Source organism: Stylophora pistillata, chromosome 2, assembly GCF_964205215.1.
Source record: "Stylophora pistillata chromosome 2, jaStyPist1.2, whole genome shotgun sequence".
Lineage (NCBI taxonomy): Eukaryota > Metazoa > Cnidaria > Anthozoa > Scleractinia > Pocilloporidae > Stylophora > Stylophora pistillata.
This window is the reverse complement of record NC_142520.1, coordinates 10,564,100-10,587,314: the sequence shown is the minus strand read 5'-3', so window position 1 is coordinate 10,587,314 and position 23,215 is coordinate 10,564,100. Positions and strand designations below refer to the sequence as shown.

The 23,215-nt window shown below is 38.9% G+C and overlaps 1 protein-coding gene and 3 pseudogenes across 1 annotated transcript; 2 read left to right on the top strand and 2 right to left on the bottom strand.

Moving 5' to 3' along the window:
* Positions 1–4,802: 4,802 nt before the first annotated feature.
* Positions 4,803–14,227, top strand: LOC148737078 (uncharacterized). Its single transcript, XM_088747718.1, has 3 exons — positions 4,803–4,855; positions 12,831–13,349; positions 14,121–14,227. Exons 1-3 carry the CDS (start codon positions 4,834–4,836, stop codon positions 14,225–14,227), a joined length of 648 nt encoding a protein of 215 aa, XP_088603844.1. The 5' UTR covers positions 4,803–4,833.
* LOC148737081 (uncharacterized) lies at positions 6,440–8,099 on the bottom strand (annotated as a pseudogene).
* On the top strand, positions 9,016–9,762 carry LOC148737080 (uncharacterized; annotated as a pseudogene).
* LOC148737079 (uncharacterized) lies at positions 10,022–11,186 on the bottom strand (annotated as a pseudogene).
* Positions 14,228–23,215: the final 8,988 nt, after the last annotated feature.

Here is a 23,215-nt window from a genome sequence, read left to right as displayed (position 1 = left end):
GACCGAGGGCTGATATTCTTCCAGTACGGTCCAGAGCAGGCTTGGTTAATAAGAGATTTATTATACGACTGAAGTTCAAAGAGAATCAAGTGCGGTATCATTCGGGACCATTCGGGACAGTGCCTGGTCCAATACTTAGAGAATATTGGACCGGCAATAGAGTATTTTGATTGGTTGACTTTAGTTATTGGCCCTCTGACTTCCCGAGTCGTGTAATAAAAAAAATGTATTAACTGAAAAACAGAATACATATATTTTACGCGCTTTACAAAGTGGACAAGGTGTTCATATCAAACCAAAACAGACTCAACAAAGAGGAGACCTTGGGACTATTCTTGCCTCAATTGGTATTCCAATGGCTATTGGTTTAATTAAGAATTTAATTTCTGGACGACATGCACCACGGTTGGGATCAAAAGGTGGCAAAGGAGCTCCAAGGTTGGGTACTTACGCATATCTACCCCCATTTATCGGAAATTGGTCAAATGAGTTAGTTGGCAGAGGTTTAAAAAAATCAAAAAAAAAAAAAAAAGAAAAAAAGAAACCTCAAAAAAAAAAAAAAAAGGCAAAAGATTACTTCCAGGAAAAAACAGCCCGTTTCAACAGCCCAATTCAATTCCATTAATCGGAGCAATTTTGTAAGACCACAATTTCCCAAAACAATCCCTTTAACAAACTTTGACCTGATTAAATGGTGTGAATATCTAAACAAATTCCAATAAATAATGTTTTAAGCAAGGATGGAAAGGTTCCACACAACCATAAAAAAAAAAAAAAAAACTATTTATTTACAATCTTTACCCATCATACATGGCAGGATCACATTGGGTAATTATAACAACTTTTGTTAAAGATAATGTCTACAATTACTTCCATTCATTTGGAATGCCACCGTTTGGGGACTTTTCAGTGAACAATTACACAATTTACATACCTGGTACTATACATACAAAAACATATATAAGGAGTCGCGATAGGTTAAAGTTAGAGACCTTTTTCAGTGAGTTAGTGTTACTACGAGGAGCACAGAGGAGCAAGAGCCGGATAGAGTTGTTGAAATAATTTACTGGAGTCGTCAGCCGTGTGGAAGGCTGCCTTGGAAAAGTGTTGTGCATTTTGATAAGCGACAAGGATCTTTAAAGAGAACCGTGAGTTGTGCAGTAGTACACTGAGTTTGAAGTTATAGTATTTATAGAGGGCTGTAGGTTAAAAGGATAGTTATTGTACAGGTATTAATTTCGCTCCGTAGCTAAGTTAAGAGGATAGTTATTGTATTAGTTATTGGTATCGCTCCATACTACGTCAGTCAATAAATATATCTTATTAACCAAGCGCGAGGGCCGTACTGGGAGAATATCGGCCCGAGTTCTTGACAGTACGGACAGAACGCAGCGAGGTCCGTACAAAAAAAGACCGAGGGCCGATCATCTTCCAGTACAATCCCGAGCAAGCTTGATTAATGAGAGATTTATTATATGACTGAAGTTCAAAGGGACACACGTGTGGTATCATTTGGGACCATTCGAGACAGTGCCCGGTCCAATACTTAGAGAATATTGGACCGGTAATAGAGCATTTTGATTGGTTGATTTAAGTTATTGGCCCTCTGAATGCCTGAGTCCTGTAATAAACTAGCTGATTTAGTGTGGGTTTTATCTTTCTGGCGGTTGAGAAAATATCGTAACACAACCTGTCATCAAACGATTCACGAGTCGTGAACGACAAATTGTGTTCTTAATTTTAGTTTTAATTGCATTGCATTATTTTTGTTTGGAGTTAAGTCAAGTTTATAATTTTTTTAAGCACAGTTACATTTTCATTCTGTAATCATTGCTAGCAATACAGCACGCACGTCTCGCGCGCTTTTTTTTTCTCTTAGAAGACGTGTGTTCTTTCTTGATGATGTGCCTGTTAATTAATTTGATTTAAGATTGTTTACCTGCGGATTGGCCGTTTCAGTGCAAATTAAATGATAAAGATCATTTGATGCGGGCGCTTTTAGTAATACTTGACACCCACCAAGAATGACAGTTTTACCTGTCGTTTATAATTTGACTCGCCTTACGGGCTTGTCAAAATACGACACAACTCGTAAAAATACTCAGCGATACTACACAAAAATACGTCAATTATGATATATGTGAGATACAATGAAATATATGAAGCTCATATATTTTGTACTGCGGTATTAGATACATATGATGCACGATCCTTGCAGTAGACAGCGCTATTTAAGTAATAGCGAAAATCAGACTTGAAAAAAATCAGGGAGCTCCCAGTTGGCTTGTTAGCTTAATTGGTAGAGCGCTGCATTAGTATCGCAGAGGTCAGTGGTTCGAATCCCGTACAGGCCTGTTTTTTTTTCAGGTCTGATTTTCGCTATTGCTTAAATAGCGCTATCTACTGCGAGGATCGTGCATCATATGTATATATGTATCACACTTTATAGCCATTCCCTTTGAAAACTATGCGATCCTCCCAACTCCCCCTTCCTTTCGATAGAAAAGAAATGACCCAAAACATCATTTTACTTGGTGCACTTTCAGTGAGCTTTCAGCCCTGCTGAGTATCACAGGTCATCCAATCAGAACATACCTGTAAAAGCTTATATCAATTTTTTTTTTTAAATTCCATTATAAACGGAACGAATTTGTTCCTGCAGATCTAGACGAGTGTACCGCCAATACCCACAACTGTGACGTTAATGCCGAGTGCAATAATACCGAAGGTTCTTTCAACTGCAGCTGCAAGGTTGGGTTTAATGGCGATGGCAAAAAATGCACAGGTAACTATGAAATGTGTCCACTAGTTCCAAGCAAGGTTGTTTATATTTGCCTTAACTGGACGAGCGTATCAAGATTGTTTACCTGCGGATTGGCCGTTTCAGTGTAAATTAAATGATAAAGATCATTTGACGCGGGCGCTTTTAGTAATACTTGACACCCACCAAGAATGACAGTTTTACATGTCGTTTATAACTTGACTCGCCTTACGGGCTTGTCAAAATACGGCACAACTCGTAAAAATACTCAGCGATACTACACAAAAATACGTCAATTATGATATATGTGAGATAGATACAATGAAATATATGAAGCTCATATATTTTGTACTGCGGTATTAGATACATATGATGCACGATCCTCGCAGTAGACAGCGCTATTTAAGCAATAGCGAAAATCAGACTTGAAAAAAATCAGGGAGCTCCCAGTTGGCTTGTTAGCTCAATTGGTAGAGCGGTGCACTAGTATCGCAGAGGTCAGTGGTTCGAATCCCGTACAGGCCTGGTTTTTTTCAGGTCTGATTTTCGCTATTGCTTAAATAGCGCTATCTACAGCGAGGATCGTGCATCATATGTATATATGTATCACACTTTATAGCCATTCCCTTTGAAAACTATGCGATCCTCCCAACTCCCCCTTCCTTCGATAGAAAATAAATGACCCAAAATATCATTGTACTTGGTGCACTTTCAGTGAGCTTTCAGCCCTGCTGAGTATCACAGGTCATCCAATCAGAACATACCTGTAAAAGCTTATATCAATTTTTTTTTTAAATTCCATTATAAACGGAACGAATTTGTTCCTGCAGATCTAGACGAGTGTACCACCAATGCCCACAACTGTGACGTTAATGCCGAGTGCAACAATACCGAAGGTTCTTTCAACTGCAGCTGCAAGGTTGGGTTTAATGGCGATGGCAAAAAATGCACAGGTAACCATGAAATGTGTCCACTAGTTCCAAGCAAGGTTGTTTATATTTGCCTTAACTTGACGAGCGTATCAAGAACATCGACAATTTTCATAAGAAAGCTGTGTATGGTAAGGTAGAGGGATCAGTCGGCTACAAATGTGTCACTTATCACGCTTTGCATCCATCGCAGTGTTCATTTTATCACGCGTTTCGTGCTTCGAGTGTTACCACCTGTTATCAAACGATTTTATATTTACGAGTGGTGGAAGACAAATTGTGTTGGTTTAGTTTTGGTTCTGTTACACTATTTGTGTCTGGAGTTTAGTCAAGTTTACAATGCTTTTAAGCACAGTTATATTTCATACTACAATCATTCTTAGCATCACGTCACGCACGTCTCGCGTCCTCTTTTGCCTTAGAAGACCCACGTCCTTTTTGATGATGTGTCTGTTGATTAATTTGACTTCAGCTTGTTTACTTCCGGATTGGTTGTTTATGTCAATTAAATGATAAACATTATTTTACGTGGGCGCTTTCAGTAATGTTTCAAGATAGGCCGATAGGCAACAACCAAATAAGGAGCCTACGTTGTTACGCCTTGAAACACGATAGTTGTCTCTTCATTCAATCTATTTTCACTTGTTTGAAGGAGGGAGACCGAAAAATATCTTTGTTCAGTGGATGTTAGAGATGAAATAGAGTTTTTGGTTTCCTCTCTTTGCAAAATTACATTCAAAATACTTTTCGGGGCAATTAGCTGTAACTGAATAATTAAAACTGTCCCTGATGAAGAAGAACAGTAGTAAGGATCGTCGTAGCCTATGAGCAGATCGTTGTTTACTCTCGTCACGCAACGTAGAAAGAGGGCATTGAAACTGACGTGAGAGCCGCAAGACCGATTTTGCCACCGTTCGCGAAAAACAAAAATGCAATTGAACTCAAAGTATTTTAGTTCATCTAGATCTATATTCTGGAAAAGTTTGGAAATTTTTTATTTTTTCATATTGCACACATCTGGGCGATATTTTTATACGGACGGCAGCTCTTAAGCAGGTAAGGAATAGGCTTGACTGTAAACAGTTTTCTATTGGTGGAAAATCAACAATTCATGCATTCTTCTGTTTCGTGCATTTAACACTGATGTTTCTTGATTGTCCTGGGAGTTGTATTCGAAAAATTTTTTTTGCAGACTTTAGTAAAGGATTTGGTCTAGTTGATCATAGTAAGTTACAACTTGCGTTTAAACAACTGGGTGTGAGCAATATCATAATTGGTCAAATGGATCAATGATTTCCTTACCAGCAGATCTCAGATTGTTAGAATTGGTGGGGCTTTATCTGCCCCCGTCTATCCTCATAACTGGGTCTCCCCCAAGGGACAAAGCTAGCCTCCATCCTTTTTGCTGTCTTGGTTAACAAGCTTGCTGATAATTGGCATCTGTGCACTAAGTATGTGGATGACCCAACTGTGTTTGAGTGAATATCCAGATGTAGCCCAAGGTATCTTTCGTTTGTTGTTCAGGACATTGTGGTTATGCTACTAGCTGAGGTATGCGCTTAAATCCCAAGAGGTGCAAAGAGATGATTGTCAACTTTCTTGAATACCATCCTATGGTTCCAGATGCCATGGAGATACTAGGTAATGACATAGAAAGAGTCTCAAGTTATAAGTTCCAAGGGGCATATATGTCTAATGACCTTAAGTGGAATCAGCATGTTGAGTATATTATTTGAAGAGCTAGAAAAAGGCTGCATGCCTTGAGATTTTCTAAGAAGTCAGAGCCCTATCATACTGACCTAGTGTAAATACATTGTTCATTAATCAGATCTCTTAGTGAACATGCATCACCTATGTACATATCTTATCGAAGCCGTTTAGAGGAGGGCATTGAAGATTATCTTTCCAGATAATGGTTATGAGGAATCCTTTGTTTTATCTTCCCTCCCAACCCTAAGTCAGCGCAGGGATCTTGCCTGCATCAGGTTTTTCAAGGCCCTTGACAGGACGAAATATCAAGAATCCGTAATCGGAAACGTGAAAGAGATCTGTGAAACCGTTGCGGAAACATGACAGGTAACACGTGTATCCGCTGGCGGTTTGGTGACGTTTACTCGTGTTTCCGTTGCTGCGGTAACAACGGAACCGAATCACTTTTTTACATGTTACCGTTAGGTTTCAGTTAAAGGAAGCAAATGTTTCTGCATATGTAACTTCGTGTTTACATGTGCGGAAACACATGGTAACGTTCCGGAAACATGATTTTTTTATATTTCCGTCAGACCGAAACATTCACGGAAGTACAAGGTTACGTTTCGCAAACATATTTTCCTCTTGTTTCTGCTGATGTATTCAGACTTAGAGGGGAGGATGTACAATGTTCTGTTTCAGAAACACTTTTTTTTTGTTTCAGCATGCGCAGTAGTGTTTTTTTCTCTTCCTTTTTCATTATTACAGAACAGGTTAATATGTTGTGATCGTGCGTTTTTCTATAACCCCTACCAGACTATACCGTTTATTTGCGAAATCTGTGCTTCAAAAATATCATGTAAAATCACACATATACTTTAGTCGATGGATCGGTGACACACAATTGATTTTTGTCATTTAAAAAGTACATCGTCTTCGAATGTCGTCCTCGTTATTTGAGCAAAATGTGCCTACAATTCCTTTCTTAACAAATGAACATCAAAAAAATCTGCAGCTAGTATATAGAAAATGTCAAATATGCTGAAAAAGATGTATCGACTTAGTCGCTGCGGACAGCCCAACGCGGGCCGTTAGTTGGGTGAGGGCGTGATCGGGCGTGATGATTCATCCTCAGTCCGGTTGACACGTTGCTTCTCATTTAGTGTGGCAAAATACGCCTCATCCAGTATCACTTTAATGTTCCTCAGTTTTCTCCTCTCCCATGAAAGTCTTCTGACTTTTCGTGGTGTTGGGCCACCCCTTGGCTCTACTGCCTCTTCTTCGCAGCTTTCTTCCGACGACATATAATGTAATGCGTCTGGGGAAGACAGAATTTCTCGTGCCCTTTTCTTGTCTCCATCAGACAGCACTGTCGAGTTGTCCAGAGTATACAGTCGTCGAGAAAGTTTCTAAAGGGAATAAAAGATCGAGACAAGTGAGAGCCTTGTCAGAGCACTATTGAGAAGTCAAATAATTGCCAAAGTTGCCATAACTGCCATTTCAGTGACACGAAAAGCTCGACTATGAGCTTGCTAAGATTGAAATAGACGAAAGACACAAAAATCCGCCACTTAGCTCAAGCTTTGAAAGAAAACCATGTTGACATTGTAGCAGTTAAACAGCAGCGGAGGCTGCTATTAAGCAACTGATTTAATACACGCGCAGAGTTGTTACCAAGAAAAAATAATAACTGTATTAATCATACTTTCTCTTGTTGTACTGGATTTAAGTGACTTGTCCCAAAACATAAGAGACAAAGTAGTAAACGTTAACAATCTGGCCTTATATAATTGATGTAAAATATTTACCTTCTTTAAACGATTGCTTCGCTTGACTCGCCGTCGGTGCTTCTTAAAGCTGTTGTTTGCTTTCCTTATTTATCATCTCTTATAGATCTCCAATGCTGATGAACCGCACCTAATTTAAAACAAATAGATTATGTTAGTTGACGAAGCATGCTGTCGACACGAATTGGTAGAAATTACTCCGAGAAAAATTGGTTGCCGCCCAACATTATTTATTCAGCGATAGCACTTAACAGCTTTGGCAGTTTTTGACTCGCTTTAAAATTTGACTTGTGTTCAAATATAGATTCAACCGTTTCAACCCTTCAATCTATTTTTTGAAAACATTTTATTTATATAGCTACATTACACCAGCAATCTCGCCGAGACATACCGTACGTATAGTCTAGGGCGAATCAAGATTTGAATGGATGAATTTTACTTGTTAGTCAGCATACTTAGATTCGCTACAGGTAGGGTTATGACGCTAATTTGACTTAAGCTTACAAGCAGTCTCTCTTTTGCTCCAAAGAACGCCAGTGAGGACAAATAGGAAAATAAGTAAAAGTACTGGCAGAGTTAAGCTGGCGCCCGACAGATGCGTAACGCACATTTTCGATATTTTCACCTTCGTTGCCCCGGGTTTTAGAGTAAAGAGACTGCTCGCAATCTATTTTGACCCAATTGTCTGAGAGGCTCGATTGCCTGCACATAGTACCTTCAAAACGGCTCTTATAGAAAAATAGCAACATAAATTCGATATGGCCAGCTGGTATCTTATTGGAGGAAGTTCCACTGCTCTTGTTTAAAAAATTATGATAGAGGCTTACCTTTGATGGTTGACTTCCTCCACTTCTTCTTACTGTAAACTGCCCGTACTTCAATTAAGAGTTTCTTGGCCAAGGCTTCATTTGATAAACCGTTGAAACTACACATACAAACGAGAAAAAGGAGAGGATTAAGAATAGAGAAACGATAGCAAGAAAGGTAAGTTTTAAAATGATTGTCCAAGAGATGCACAGGCTGCGATGAAAAAGTCATTGGCATCTGCATAGAGCTAGACGAGTGAAATTAATCATTAACCAAACAAGTAAGAGAAAAAAGAAAAATATAAAGACAGCTTTTGAGCAGCAGTTAACAAATTGTCCTAAAGTAGATCTAGAAACATTTCTTCAAAGCCCTGAAAACTTTTTAACTATAAAGAGTTGCGATGAGGTTGGCAAGTTTAAAAAAAATTAAAAACCATCTTGGTTAAAGGTTCAAGACAAATGCTACGACGTTTCCACGTTCGCTTAGCGTCACTATCAAGTCAATAATGATTGTTATTTCTGTGTAAGTTTAAATAAAAATTGACTTGACTTAACTTGAATGAGTGAAATGAGAACGAATATAAATATGAAAGAATTCCAAGGAGACACAGATAACAAGATGAAGCTAGGCGTGGTTTACAAATTTAAATAGAGAACTTAAGCAGGAGGCTATTTTGCGACGGCGACGGCGACCGGAAGTGACTTTTTGTTCCGTTGGGCATTCTGGAGTTGCTTGTCAAGTCGCCTTCGTTTCGCGCGAACGTAAGAACCTTCATCTTGGCGTTGTATTCAGAACGTGAGTAATTTTTCTCTCACTAGCTTGTTTCAAACTTGTTTTAACATTTCATATTTGCTCTTGTTACCTTTTTAGAATTATTTTCTTTCATGTTGTTCAAATTGTATACTCAAACATAGATAAACAAACAGACATTTTCACTTCTCGTAGCTTTGAGCAAAAAGATGTCGGCGCCGGCCTCCGATGGAAAGCTAAAGTAAGCTTAACTATTGAGTCTTTTGAAGACATTTCAACGGAAAATATTTTTATGTTTATCTTAATAAGTTTACATTTTTCCTCGACCCTCAGTCAAATAGATGAATTGTTGTTTTTTGCTGTTGGAGCTATGGAGTGGACTCAAGATCATAATGTTATTTTGCCTCGAGAAATCTTGGAGAGTGATTTGTTTTCATTCAAACAAGAAAGTGTTGCCAGGGGAGCAAGGTGGGTATCGATCACAGAAAAGTTAAATCAAGTGAAGACTTTCTGTTTTCATTTCAAAGATAAGAGGGCAGTAAGAGACCGATGGGTTCTTCTCCAGAAGAAGTATAAGGCTATAATGCATCAAGAAGAAACTGCAAGTGGAATATCCATGGACGACCTGTCTGAAATAGATGTTTTGCTTAAAGAACTAGTCGGGAAAGAAGAAAGTTTAAACGAAGTTGGCGATGCTCAGTCAAGAAAGCAGAAAGAAGATAAAAGCAAGGCAGAGGACATAAGGCACAGAGCTTTAGAGCGATACAGCGAAACGAAAAAGCGCAAGTCAACAGAGAATGGCAATGAATGCGAGGAAAAACCGAGGCGCCAAAGGAGAAGTGCTCGCACTGAACCACTAATAGATTTCATGCAAGAGAAAGTCAAGACTGAGCGAGAATTACGACAACAAGAGCTGGATCTAAGAGGAGTAGAGCAAGAGCAGAATCAGCAGGTGATGGTGACTGTCTCACAGCAACAAAAACAAACAAATCAAGCCATTCTGTTGGTTATTCAAAATCTTTTTTAGAAGAAAGAATGACATTTTCCCTAAGTATGAACATGTAGATTCAGTATTTATTTGTTTCGGCAAAAAGACAGGTATTCGTTTAAATTGATGTCTTATTATTTACTTGCGTTTTTTGAATTGGGAAAAAAAAAAAAAAAACAACTTCATTCATTGTTATTGTTACAAGTTTGATCACGTCTACATTGTTGACCACCAAGAAGAATTCAAGTACTTAATGAATTTATGTTTAATTAAAATGACCTTCGTTTCTGCTCGATTTATAAGAGAGAATTTATCTAAGATAATACTGCAATGAAAGAGGGTCTAGACCAAAAAGTCTGAGGCTTTGTTTCCATATATGCAGGTAACAGCATTATTAAGAAGTGCACATACAAGATACATTTTTCCCGCTCAATTCATTCTAGTTTTCAGGTTTTTCTTAAAATCCAAAAACTTGAAGTCGTTGTTGATGTCACCAAAGAGCCACTCCACAGCTACTCCAACAGAACTCATGTCAAAATTGTATTGTTACATCATCGGTGTTAGGACACCATGACGAAATGGTGCTTGTAGGTGTAGTCGCAGCGGATAGGCGGGATCACCATAAACACTCATGGGTTGGCCAGTTGGGGAAAAGGTATTCCTTTCCCATTCCTGGAGAAGATTGGAATCTACCAACATGCTTGCATCATATTTTCTCCCCTCTGCATACCAAAACGGATAAATAAAGTTAATAAATTAAAGAAACCTTATGCGGCAGCTTATATTCATGGCATCCCAGTGAACATCACTTACCGAGAGGCCCATACATATTTCCAATGAGTCCATTTGGTAGTGAGACGGACTGAAACTTGAGGGAATGTACCCGTTTATGGCCATTGTACACTATTGTTTGGTGTTGGCATGGGCGAGAAATTGGTCTGACTGTTCCATCAATAAACCCAAAGCAGTTGCTGAGAGGTGCACCCTTTGCATGAATAACATCTGCATACTCCTGTAGCATTGGCGGAATCAATATATCAAAATTCCATTGTACAATAGGATGACCATGGCTCAAAAAGATATGTTCCATCATTGTATTGGTAATCATACTTATTTCAGGAACTGGTCTTGCGAAGCGATGAATCATGTCTGAATAGCGACATGGATACGAGAAGCGCTTCAGAAGCATACTAAGCCCTTCAGTTCGGTCACACGTTGTTCTTTGTGGACAGCGTATAGTGTCTGGTAATTGAAGGACATTTGCCAATAACGTTATGTCCTGTTTTCGCAGTCTGAACTCCGCTAATCACTGATTCATCCATCTGGTCGAAATCAAACTTAGGGTAGGAGCTGTAAGGGAATTCTGGATTCTTGGAACTGTAACTTTCGTATAAGGTCAAAAATTCTTCGTCACTGATGATTTTACTATCGTACAAAAAAAGAAGCAGTTTTCTCATCTCACTGAAAGATGACATGAAATTGTGGTGCATGCCGTTGAAATATGACTCATTAAGGATTATTCATCACACCGCACGCAGCGCCCGTGGGCAAGATGGAGCAAATCCTGCGTTCTAATTGGCTATTCGAGCAAGCAAGATGGGCCCATCTTGCCCACTCAGGATTGCCCACATTGATCCCGCGCATGAAAAAAAATAGAATAAGAACTACGTTCGTAACTCTTGGAAAATTTCGGCGACGGAAAGGCAAAAAGCGGCAGAAGATAGTCAAAACAAAGAAAATAGAAGCAGCTCTCGTGAGTTTGTTGTGCAACAAACACAGTTGGCTTTCTTTCCCAGCTCTCGAAGGAAAAAGGTCATTCTTAACTCGTAATAAAGCGAAATCTTTTGTAATATAATAAATCCTTTATTAACCAAGCTTGTCCGGTCAAGATGTCTGGATATTAGCCTTGGTCCTTTTTCAAAATTTTATGCATTTCGACTTCGTCTCGGTCTATAAAAATGCAAAAGAAAGAACTCGGCCAATATCCAGCCATTTTGACCTCACGCTTGGTTAATAACCCATATATAAACTATTCACACATGAGAAATTGCTCAAATATAATCACTGCTATTTATATCATTGTCAGAGTGTGTACATACTGCACTGTAATTCAGCTCTGCCTACAAAAGAGTTGATTAAGCATATCTATCTGTCTATCTATCTATCTATCTATCTATTTATCCACTTCTCTTTGTCTTCTTTTCTTTAACCTACATACCAGTATGTTAATATCATGTCAAGCAATAGCTTAGAAATTTAACCTTGCTTTACCACAAGAAGAAAAGCCCGATCAAACGGAAAATTTTTCAAAAGATAAGAATTCAACTGCTCTATTAACTTAGTAAACCGAATTCTCGTAGGGGTCGATAATTCCTAATTTCTAAATTCGATGACGTCACGTGAAAAGCAAGAATTAAATCCCCTGGTTCTATAGCCTCAGACGCTAAATCAAAATTTTACGGTTTGCTCAACTCTCGAATTTTTTCACGCACAATGGCTGGATATCATCAGTTACTCGTCAGCACTAAAGCGGAAAATGTAAATTAATGCAATAGCGCCTGGAAAAGCCCAAAGGAAGGGGAGAAAGGGCTTAAACTAGCCCAGTAGCATTGATAAATCTCGCTTTCCAGATTTAAAGAAGAAATAACTTAGAAATCCGAGAGTGGCTTTTTTAGAGGATGGGTTTATCTATAATTCAAACTTAAGAAGGGAAAGTTTAAAGAAGTATACTAGTAACCTTTGGACTGAAATGAGGAAAAAAAAGGACAGTTTTAGTTGAAGGCCTATTTCAAAAGCGATCTCTTTTAATAAGGAAGATCGACACAACATTTCAATCACAATCAGTTGCGATGCTTGATGAACTTTCGGGGAAAAATATTTTCGTGACTAGCGGGTACACGTCCATTGAGAGACAAAGAATTGAATAACTGATCAAATAAAAAAGTTGTATATTAAATAACTTAATAATTGCAATAATGGTGAGTAGTTTTAAGGATCAATCTACAAGATTCTAACTGTTCCATGTCTTTTTTGTAGATGTAAATTTACCTCTAATGAAAGTAAAAAGCTAAAACAATTATGGTTATAACGATGTAGATAACTTAACTCTTCCCTTTCAGCTTTCAAGGCCGTTTTTACAAACCTCAACGCCAGTGGAAGAATTGGTCCAACAACGCTGGGCAGTCACTACACAGGACATGATCATGACGGGCAAGTCACACTGTCCAGCGGAGTTCAACAGTGGACTGTGCCGTACACTGGTGACTACAAAATAGAAGCAATAGCAGCTGCAGGAGGGTACGATAGATTTGCTAACAGTATTCAGTACCGAGGAAGAGGAGCAAGAATGATTGGAACGTTCGGCTTAAACAAGGGTGAAGTCATTCAGATACTCGTTGGTCAAGAAGGAGGAATAAACACGCGCTATTACTCTTCTGGAGGTGGTGGAGGTACATTTGTGGTGAGAGGAGCTAACACACCTTTGATAATAACTGGAGGCGGAGGAGGGGTAAATAGAGCTCGATCAAGACATGAAGGATGTGACGCCAGCACAAACACAACAGGGAATCCTGGATACAAATCATGGTCAGGGGGGAGTAATGGACATGGTGCACAGACTGCTGATGATGGATATTCAGGTAAGGGTATATCGTGATGATTCCTTACATCTCAGCTGTTGATTTCATGTTATATCATAATCATATGATAACGTGCGCTCTAATTGGCTTATAATTTATGAAAAATGGATAGTTGATAGAGATGGTTCAGGCTGACTTTATAAGTTTACCCGCGAAGTTTCAAAACTTTCAAGATTGTTTTCCCTTTAACCGTTTAGAGCTCTATTTGAAAAGAAAATGTGCTTAAATGATAATCGTTTCGAAAAACAATGAGCATGTAGCTCTTTCAGGCGACGGAATCAGTTTTGGAGTCGACGATACTTTACTTACCAAAGGCGATGCGTGAACGTGGCTGAAAACAAAACTGAGTTTTTTTTACTTCAACTGAGGCTTCGCGACGTTGGGGGGAATGTTATTTTATTAATTTATAAATTTATTTATAGACTTCGCAAAAAACAATTTGGCAGGAGAGATCTGAGAGAACTGATGTTCCAATAACGAGACTCCTAAACAAGCAAAAAACAAAACAAAATTGCAATCGAGTAGTAGAAATTATATGATTAGAAACAGGTAATTAACAACAGAGTTTGGCTAGTAATGCAGTTAGTCGTCTGCTTATATGAAATTTTTATGCAGACACTTTTGAAAGTTTAAGGAACTGCAGGATCATACACAGTTGAAGTTAGATCTAAGTAATGTTTCTTCAAATTACACTGGGCGAAAAATCAGATTTGACGTCAGACAAATGCAGTCCAAATGTGGTTCAAATGTGATGTTTGTCATATTTGTCAGTATTTGACTTGAAGACAAATATGACAGTTGTCCTAAAGATAAATAGGATAATTGTGCATTTGCTTTTGGGTGTAAATATGGACAAATGTAGTGTAAATCTGAATTAAATATAATGATTTGTCCGGCTCTAAACAAGGGCAAATGCGTTAAAGATGACATTTGTAAGAACAAATTCAGAGCACGAAGGGTAAGTAATACAAACAACTACGCACCATAACAGATGTAGAGCAATTATCATCTTTGTCATGGAATAATCCAAAATTCTCTTCCTCTCCATTGACCCTGTTGTCAATTTGCACAAAATGGCTTTTTCCACATGCTATTTCAGTAATAGGGTTTTTACCCGCGTGACACATTGATCATGTAACTCCGGAAGCTAGAGTTGCTTCCGGCTGCCCTTCGAGCAACTCCTCTCTTCTGCTCTCCAAACTTCCCGCGCGTATCCATAACTCGATATACGCATCGGAGGCACATAACTCTTTAATACATCTCGGATAAAATATACTTATATGGAAAATAGAACTTGCTGCGTGTTTATAAAAGATCATATCTAAAAATTAAGCTATGTAGTTTTGATCTGCAAATATCGACAACATCTAGGTTACTGCTCACATAAACAGCAGTTCCTCCTTTTACCCTCAAAACCGATCTTGACCAGTTCCTGTCCCGTCTGAACATGTTGTAGTTAGGTATGCTGACAACTGGGCCAGGTTTATCTGGCTCAAGGTGTGTTTCGGACACGACGCAGTCATCAATATCGTTCTTATTTAAATGATCTTCGAGTGTACGGCCACTCTAACCCGGTTCCTTGTTTTAGTCAGGCTACAAACGTTCGTAAATAAAAATTTTGGGACAGCAAACTCAGTTTTCGGGCTTTGCTGACTTGTTACAGATGAGGTCGATTGTCTTGTGTTCGGGATCAAGCAGCGGTCTCGCGGTACATGCCTAGCCTTAGTGTTCGGTTGTCTCTGAGTGATGACCATTTATATCCGATAAGCTTTCGTGTTGTTGATATAAAAACGTCTTTTTCCTCCTCGGCTTCCTCGAGATTTGAGAATGCCATGTAATTTCAGTGAATGTAACGTGTCATTATTTGGCCAGGAAGCTCGTGATCGAAGGCCGTATAGGCCATATTTACTGTAAAGACGAGTCGCGGTAGCGGTGTTGGCCGGAGAACGGAAAATATTTGGCTCGAGTTCATGGCGTACGGACCGAGTGCAGCGCGGTCCGTGCTTCACGACCGACTGTCAAATATTTTCCCGTCCAGCCCGATCAAATTAATCAACAGGCATCTTATCATAGGACCACTTCCAAAATTTGGTTCAACCTAAATAGGACGCGGCGCACGAGCGCACGCTGAACAATCACGATAAAGATCCTACAGAAAAAGTTTTCCTTTGTTTTTTGGGGCAGAACAAGAAACTTATAGTTCCTTAACCCGTCCGCCCCTACACACGTCAGCTTTCACTATGGTTTTTAATGAGATTACGCGCGCGGGGCCGTACGGGTCAAATAATCATCATCTAAATTAAACTTTAGGTAATGTGTTAAATCAACTCACAGTATCTTGGACAGGACAGGTAAGATAAGAAAAAAAGAAAATTAATCGAAATTCCTGAAACTGAAAACTCCTATGTCGACATAGATACTCTAATTAATAAGATGAAAGATTAATTACAAACTGTAATTATGTTTAGTCTGTAGTTTTCCTCTTTACATATATATTATCCTAATACCTAGATGTTTGTAAGCACGAAGATTAATGTCTACATGCTGTAATTGTATGTGAGTATTTATCTTATAAAATATGTCAACTGTCTGGCTTGCCGCGATTAGCTCTTTGCTATTTGCAAGCCGGCGTAGTAATGACCATCTGATGTGAACAAATAATAATAATAAAGGTTAAAGGTTAAAAAAAAACCGTTTATACATTTAGGTCTTACAGAAGCTAAATACAAATATCAAAGCTCACGAATAGCGGCTCAATTAAAAAGCATTGTATTAAGGTTTAGCCGAGCCGGTTACGGTTTTATTGGAGCGTTTTAAAATACGAGTAAAAAAATTCCAAAAATCGAAGGGATTGACATCCTATTAAAAACAAAATTTCGCTTTTGTTTACTTAAAAAAATCTTAATATATTCATTGTATTTCAGGTGGTGGTGGTGGCGGGTTTTACTCCAGTGGAAGAAGTGGATTTGGTGGAGAAGGTGGTAAGGGGTTTATTCAGGAAGGGGTGGGTGGAAGAGCCAGGGTTTACGATGTCGATGGTGGGTTTGGTGGAGGTGGTGGAGCTTATGGATGGGGAGGAGGAGGAGAAGTAGGAGGAGGAGGAGGAGGAGGAGGGTACTCTGGGGGAAGCAGTGGAAATGGTGGTTTTGATACATGTGGGGGTGGGGGAGGCTCTTACAACGATGGAAACAACCAGGACAATGAATGTTGTTACAACAACGCTGGTCATGGTCAAGTGACTGTTACGTTCCTGGAGTAAAAAAAGTTTATCTACTGTGGTGATAATAGCATTACCATTTAGCTTTTATTGATTGGCATTCTAACTGACTGATAGCACTCAGTTAAAAGGCCAAATAAAGTGTAACTGTTTAATTATTTAACCCTTTGTGAAACACAAATGTCACCCATTTTATTTTTCACTTGCTTTACTTTCAGTCATTATTTCTTTCGGTCATTTATTCATTGGGGTCGACGATGTGGGAGGCGAGGGCGAAGGGAAAGTGGTGCAAATAGCCAACAATCTAATCGGTACTTTGTATCAGTAAATGCATATCTTAATTAGAAAATTATCTTTCAAAAGTATTTTATGACCAGAGTTTTTATGTTTGATCAACAACCAACCAATAAGGCTTTTCCATTTAAGTACGACTTGACAATGATGATAATATAGAGAGTGTTCAATTACTAAGTATCTCCCAGGGGATATAACTGTCACTATCAGTCCTACTCGGCCAAACAGATTCTTATTTGTATCTGATCAAAAATTGGGCGCTATTTTTTTTTCGTTTGATCATAAACTGAATCTCAGTTGTTACTTTTTAATGTGGATTGAAATCAAGATCGGTCTGATATAAAAAATCAAAAGGTGAACGTTGTTCTTTTTTTGTTTTGTTTCCTTACTGTATGGGACTGTATGCCCCCATGATGTTTAGAGAAATTGTCAGTTAAATGTCGAAAGTATTTCGGGATTGCATTAGCTTTGCTTTACTTCGCTCTGTGATCTGTCCAGAAAACTCGTGTCACTCTCTCAACCAATCAGATGCAAAACTGCAAAACTAAAACCAATCACGACTTGGTCAACAGCGTTTTCCCGCGCTTTAGGCAGCTCGGCTGTTTTTACTTTTTCATTAAGTGTTAAAGGTATAGTTTCTCTTATTTCTGGTTGACCATTGTGATCTCTTTGGTTTTTCTTCTACGTTACTCACTCGAATAGCGCTCTAAACCTTGAAAAAAAAGGGTCTTATCTATAGTTCAAAAGTCAAATACGGAGATTTTTTTTCAGAAATCGAGTCTCACTTGTTATACCTTTTCACCCTAACCATGTAGAAAGATCCCACTGTCGCACAGACCGATCATCACACTGTGCAACTTAAAATTTTGGAGACAATTCCAGATGATTATATGTTCTGGAAGCTTCGGTTTGAGTATTGCCTGTTCGTTCATATCAATCCTTCGATAAGAGTCTTCACTGACCTTCTTTCACCGATGTTCAATGAGATCAGCGAAGATTTGAGGTCAAGCAGTAAAGATGCCTTTTTTTAACAGTCTGGAATTAGACTGGTATAACAACAAATTGGTATAACAACAGCAAAATCAAATGAATCGCCACTGCAACTTTGTAAATTTACGTGTGAAATTGTAAAGTATAAACCAGAATTATTAGGAAGTATTTACAGGTATTTCATTTTACGACAGTTGTTAAAAGGTACTGCTTGTTTTGTATTAAATGGTCCTGTTTAATGTATGAGTTATAGGTATTTCTTAATCATTTGAAGAACGGACTACTATTCCCTTTGTTTCTGTAATAATAATCTATATCATATGCTTTGACAGTCTGTTCTGAATCTAAAAAAAACCACGCTATGTATTTCGTAGAGGTACCGCTTGTGATACACAGAAAGATATCGTTGCCATCAGCCTAAAAGGTGTCTGGTTGACCTATGGCCTTTCCGTTGAGTTCTGATTTCTTTTAGACACTAACTAACGAAGAGACCACGGGCTCTTACAGTGAGCTAATAACATTAGGAAAAAAACATTTTCTCATAAAGATCTTGAAAGTGTCAAAGGGTTTCATGAAATGGCAGCGATGTCGATCTGTGGTGGGACATCACTTACGTTCATTATTAAAGAATATGTTGTTAAATACACAAATACGAGGTTATTACGTCATATTACCAAGTAAACTTTCATTCAAAGCTGTTGCTACATCGTAGTAAATACTGGAAACTTAGTGCAAAGCTATTAATAAAGAAAGGTTCTCCAGTGTATTGTTTGTGAATTTCATGATATTGTAATGAGAATATTTCAAATTTCCTCATATGTGCGGGCTAATAAAGCGATGTTTTCGATTTAAAAACACGAAAAAATAAAGAATAATAGCAAAGGGACGAATAAAGAAACGAAACCTTGACAAACTGATAGATTTAATTCGATGCAGGAGGGCGGGGGAGAAGAGGGTAAGGCGAGGGGGAGGGTGGGGGGGAAGAGGGGAGGGCGGGGGAAAGAGGGAGGGCGGGGAGAGAGGGAAGGGCGGGGGAAAGAGGGGAGGGCAAGGGAGAGGGGGAGGGCTGGAAAAGGAAGGGAGGGCGGGGGGAGGGCGGGGGGAGAGCGGGGAGAGGGGGGAAGGGCGGGGAGAGAGGGGAGGGTGGGGAGAGGGGGCAGGGCGGGGAGGGGGGAGGGCGGGGAGAGGGGGAGGGGTGAGGCTGGGGGAAGGGGGAGGGAATTACCTATGTTTTGAAGCAACCGCTCTAAGTTATAACTGTGAGAAAAGCGGGGGACTGATAGAATCAAAACATACATTTGTGATGACAACATCGACAAGGAAAATGACTTGACATGTGCGAGACAGACTGTGGTTGTATCGGATATGTATTCGATAAAAGGTCGTTGTCGCACTCATTTACTTCATTCTCTAATGTCCTTGGATAGAAAAAAGTCAACTGAAAAAAGATCACAAAACGCTAACTGATTCGATGTATTTAGCTTTAGAAACGTAACAGGATACTGGAAAGCGAAACATCATAAAATGAATATACTTACCAATATTTGCGGCTCTAGTTCTCAAGAAGATATCCAAACACGTGTGTTCACTAACTCGACTGATCTGTTAACTAATCACGTTTCATATACTGTAATATGATAAAGATTATGACGTCATGGTAACACAGACACTATCCGGTGGAAAACTAAGCCCATGAAAATATAAGTGTTAACTCTAATGCTTATAACTCGTGGAAGGACGAAAATCCTTAAGGAGAAAACGAAATGGAAAATCAGAGTTTTGAAGGATTGCAGGCTCAGTTAGACTGTAAACGAATCATCCGGTAATAAAACTTGAACACAACTAACACTCTTCTAGTATATGTAGTTTCGTGTTTAAAAACAAAAAAGAACAAAACAGGTTTGATGAAATTAAACTTAAAAATGCATCCAAAGTGACATTACTATTAAAATTCATACAAATCCTGACGATGTCAGAGCGACTGCGATCACGCTGAGGTACATCGCGGTTCAGCTCATCATGGTGATCTCCGGTCCTTGCAGTGAAGCAAGCCTCAGAAATAACATCGGCCGTCCTTTGGGTAAACTGAAATATATACTAGAATAATTGATGTGGACAACAAAAGAGTAGAATGCTCTACTTCTGTACAACTTGACCTGCTAAGGCGTACACGTTTGTAGATTTCGAGTGTGTCGTTAGAACACCTGATCATAGATTCTAGAACTTAGGAAAAAGTTCTACTAGTTGTGTAAATTTTTGAAGCCTCGGGACTAATTGGGTTTAAAGAACATAGAAAAAAATCGGTGTTTTTGTAAAACAAAATTGTAAAAGTACTAAGAAGTCGTTTTTTCAATATCATAGAATTATAGAACCACAATTATTGTTCGCCCGAGGTCCGAGGTCCGAGGTCGTGGCAGTACGGGCCGAGCGAAGCGACCTTGGGCCAATATTCCCCAGCACGACTCAAGCAAGCGAGGTTACCAAACTTTTTTTATGTTCTGTGTATGTTTATATTTTGAGTCTGCCGGTTTTCGCGAACAAAAATACGGAGCTTATGACCATTTAAGTGGAAACAGTCTGTATAGCAGCATCCCGACGGTCAGAGATTTTCCTCTGGACTACCTTGCCATATAAAAATATTGTATAAACTAAAACCATGTCAGAGGAAATGTTGTTCTTCATCGTGGATTTGTTGATAAATGAACGTTTAATCATTTGTCTCATAATGTAATATAAGGCTATCGATTATATTGACCGCGACGTCCTGACCGCCACACTGCTAGGAGGGTCTGGATGGGGAGGGAGGGTGGGTACGAATGTCCGGCTGTCAGTTAAAATTTCGGCCGTTTATCCGGTTGTCAGTTAAATTTTCCGCCATTTGTCAGTTGTCAGTTAAATGACTGTTAATGATTAACTTGGTAAGTTAATTATTACTTTCCGACCCTATAATTTTAGCTGAAAAGCACATATATATAGCGTACACTCGAAAATTTAGTCGAAAACTGATACAATAAAGAATGCTTTTTCTTAGTACTGAAATGAAATAACATCTTTCAAATGACTTTCAGTCATTGTTTAAGTCTGTTACGACTCTTCTGAAAACAAACTTCCGTTTTCCCGTGCAATCATCAGAAAGAAAACAAAACTTGTGAAGAGTCCTCTAGCATAATATATTGGATTTATGTTTTGTTTTACAAAGCTTCGGTTGCGGTTCGCTCCGATGAAATGATTGGAAAGGAACGTTCTTTTGTGTATTTTTCAACTAGGTTATTAGAGAAAGCGTAACTAAGAAACCCAGGCGAAAATGGGGGCGAACTGGCCGCCCAGATCTAGAAACCGTAATTGGGGTAATATCTTCATCCTCTTGGTCAGAAACGGTCGTTTTCTGAGCCCATGTCATATTCGTCTGCATGTGTTCGCACCGTCGGCAGCTGACACTTCGACGATACAGTCGTCAACAAATGTGATATCTGTTACATTCCCACCTTTCGAAGTAGCTTGAACAGCTCCTTTGTCGCTGCTGAACCGTACTGACTGATCTCCCGAGTTGAAATCGTTACCTATTCCCGCCAACAAGTCCACTTTGGTGGAATCTTGTTGCTCCGTGTAAACGGCCGGTGATAAAGCCCTTGCCCTGCCCTTGGTAGCTTCCTCCCGAACTGTCCTTTGCCTCAAAGGACGATATTTCTCCACAAATTCTTTCATAGCACTTTCAATCTCGGGGTCGATCTCTACTGAAGGTAGAGGTCGCATAAAGTTTACATTTGCAAACTCCGGGCTGGTCTGAGGGTCAAGATAGTAGGATCTTTCATGAATACTTGGCTGCTCATTTCGTTACTCTCTTCAACGACTCCTTGGTAATTAATCCAAAGTCTTGGGAATACTGTAATGAGGTGAAGGTCTTATGCTTAAAATGTGAAAATGCTTGTAGATTCTCCATAACTGTTGTGGGTAATGTCCTCAATGCAATATCTTGGAGATAATCGTTGTCAATTGAAGCTGTGCTGTTGTGCAGGCGGTGCATTCCTTCTTCGAGAAGTTTAAGTGAGACTTGAGTTTTATGAGACACATAAGATTTTTCTTTAGCCATTAGGACTGAATAGACTTTACATACTTTTACTTCAGTTTTAAGTTTATTTACTTTAATTAACTTTAATTTTGAATTTCCTCTCAATTTGTTAAGCGCCTAGATCTATCATTGGATAGGCGCTATATAAATATCATTATTTTTATTATTTATATTATTAAATTTTTCACAGTCACTTTAGCTATGTCATTATAATCTACATAAAGCATAATTTACATGAATTCAAGAATGAGAAAATTCTGACGGCGCTTATAAGTCGACATCTAATGGGCGTTTTATGATAAAGAGTAGGCTATTAACTGATATAAATCTACCAATACCAAACCACTCCAATACATACTGTTTAATTCGCTTCCAGTTCCAGCCAGCATGGTAGGAAGCTCCAAATTCCATTGCTCGTCCGTAGTTAGCGCAAAATTATATCGCTTTTGCCGCCTGATTTCGGAGCCATGTGATAAAGATTTACATCAAAATCTCCGAGGCCATATTTACTAGACAAGTCCTTTAGACCAAGAAACGAAGTAGGGTGCTTTATCAGCGCCAGTGCGGTTTTAACATCTTTGATAGGAATGCGGCTTCTGTGACGCTCCAATGTCGTTTCCGACTCAATTCAGTAAAAGCTTACAACAGCTCTTAAAATACCAGCATTCACGGCCATCGCGTAAGTTGACGATCGAGTTGGGTATCAAAGACCATATAACTGATATGTGACACATGACCTTCATGTGGATGGCACATGCGGTAATTATTAATGAAATAGGACACTCTGGCGTACTCCTACTGATATGTAATGGAAAATGTACTTTCTTTGAACAGAATAAATCAACTGTCCTTATCTTACATCCAGTTTTTAGGATACCAAGGGCGATCCGGGCTTTTGTCAGTTGTCAGTAAAAGCCCACCACAAATGTCAGTTGTCAGTTAGTTTTTCAGCGATTTGTCAGTTGTCAGTTAAAAATTTGGCCATTTGTCAGTGGTCAGTTAACCCCATCCAGACCCTCTGCTAGTCTTCGGAAGTTAAGCAGTTAAGAAACAATTTTCAAATTTCTTTGAAGAGTTCTCTTCTTTTCTCAGTAACAAATTATGGTAGCCAGTGACACGATATAAGAAATGTCAAGTTTATGTCATTTTCACGTCAATGTCATGGACTTGGGTAGTGAATCGCAAAAAAGTCATTTCTTGCAATGATATCGTAAAGGGGTGAATTGAGTTCTACTATTTTTTAGTCAATCACTTCTTACTCACAAATTTTGGCTGAAACTGCCTCAGCATTTCTTA

Excerpts from the sequence above, each read along its gene's own strand:
- LOC148737078 (XM_088747718.1), top strand. The coding sequence starts at position 4,834 with ATGTTTCTTGATTGTCCTGGGA. Across the intron at positions 4,856-12,830 it reads GTTTCTTGATTGTCCTGGGA|CTTTCAAGGCCGTTTTTACA; the intron begins GTTGTATTCGAA and ends CTTCCCTTTCAG. Across the intron at positions 13,350-14,120 it reads TGCTGATGATGGATATTCAG|TATTTGACTTGAAGACAAAT; the intron begins GTAAGGGTATAT and ends CATATTTGTCAG.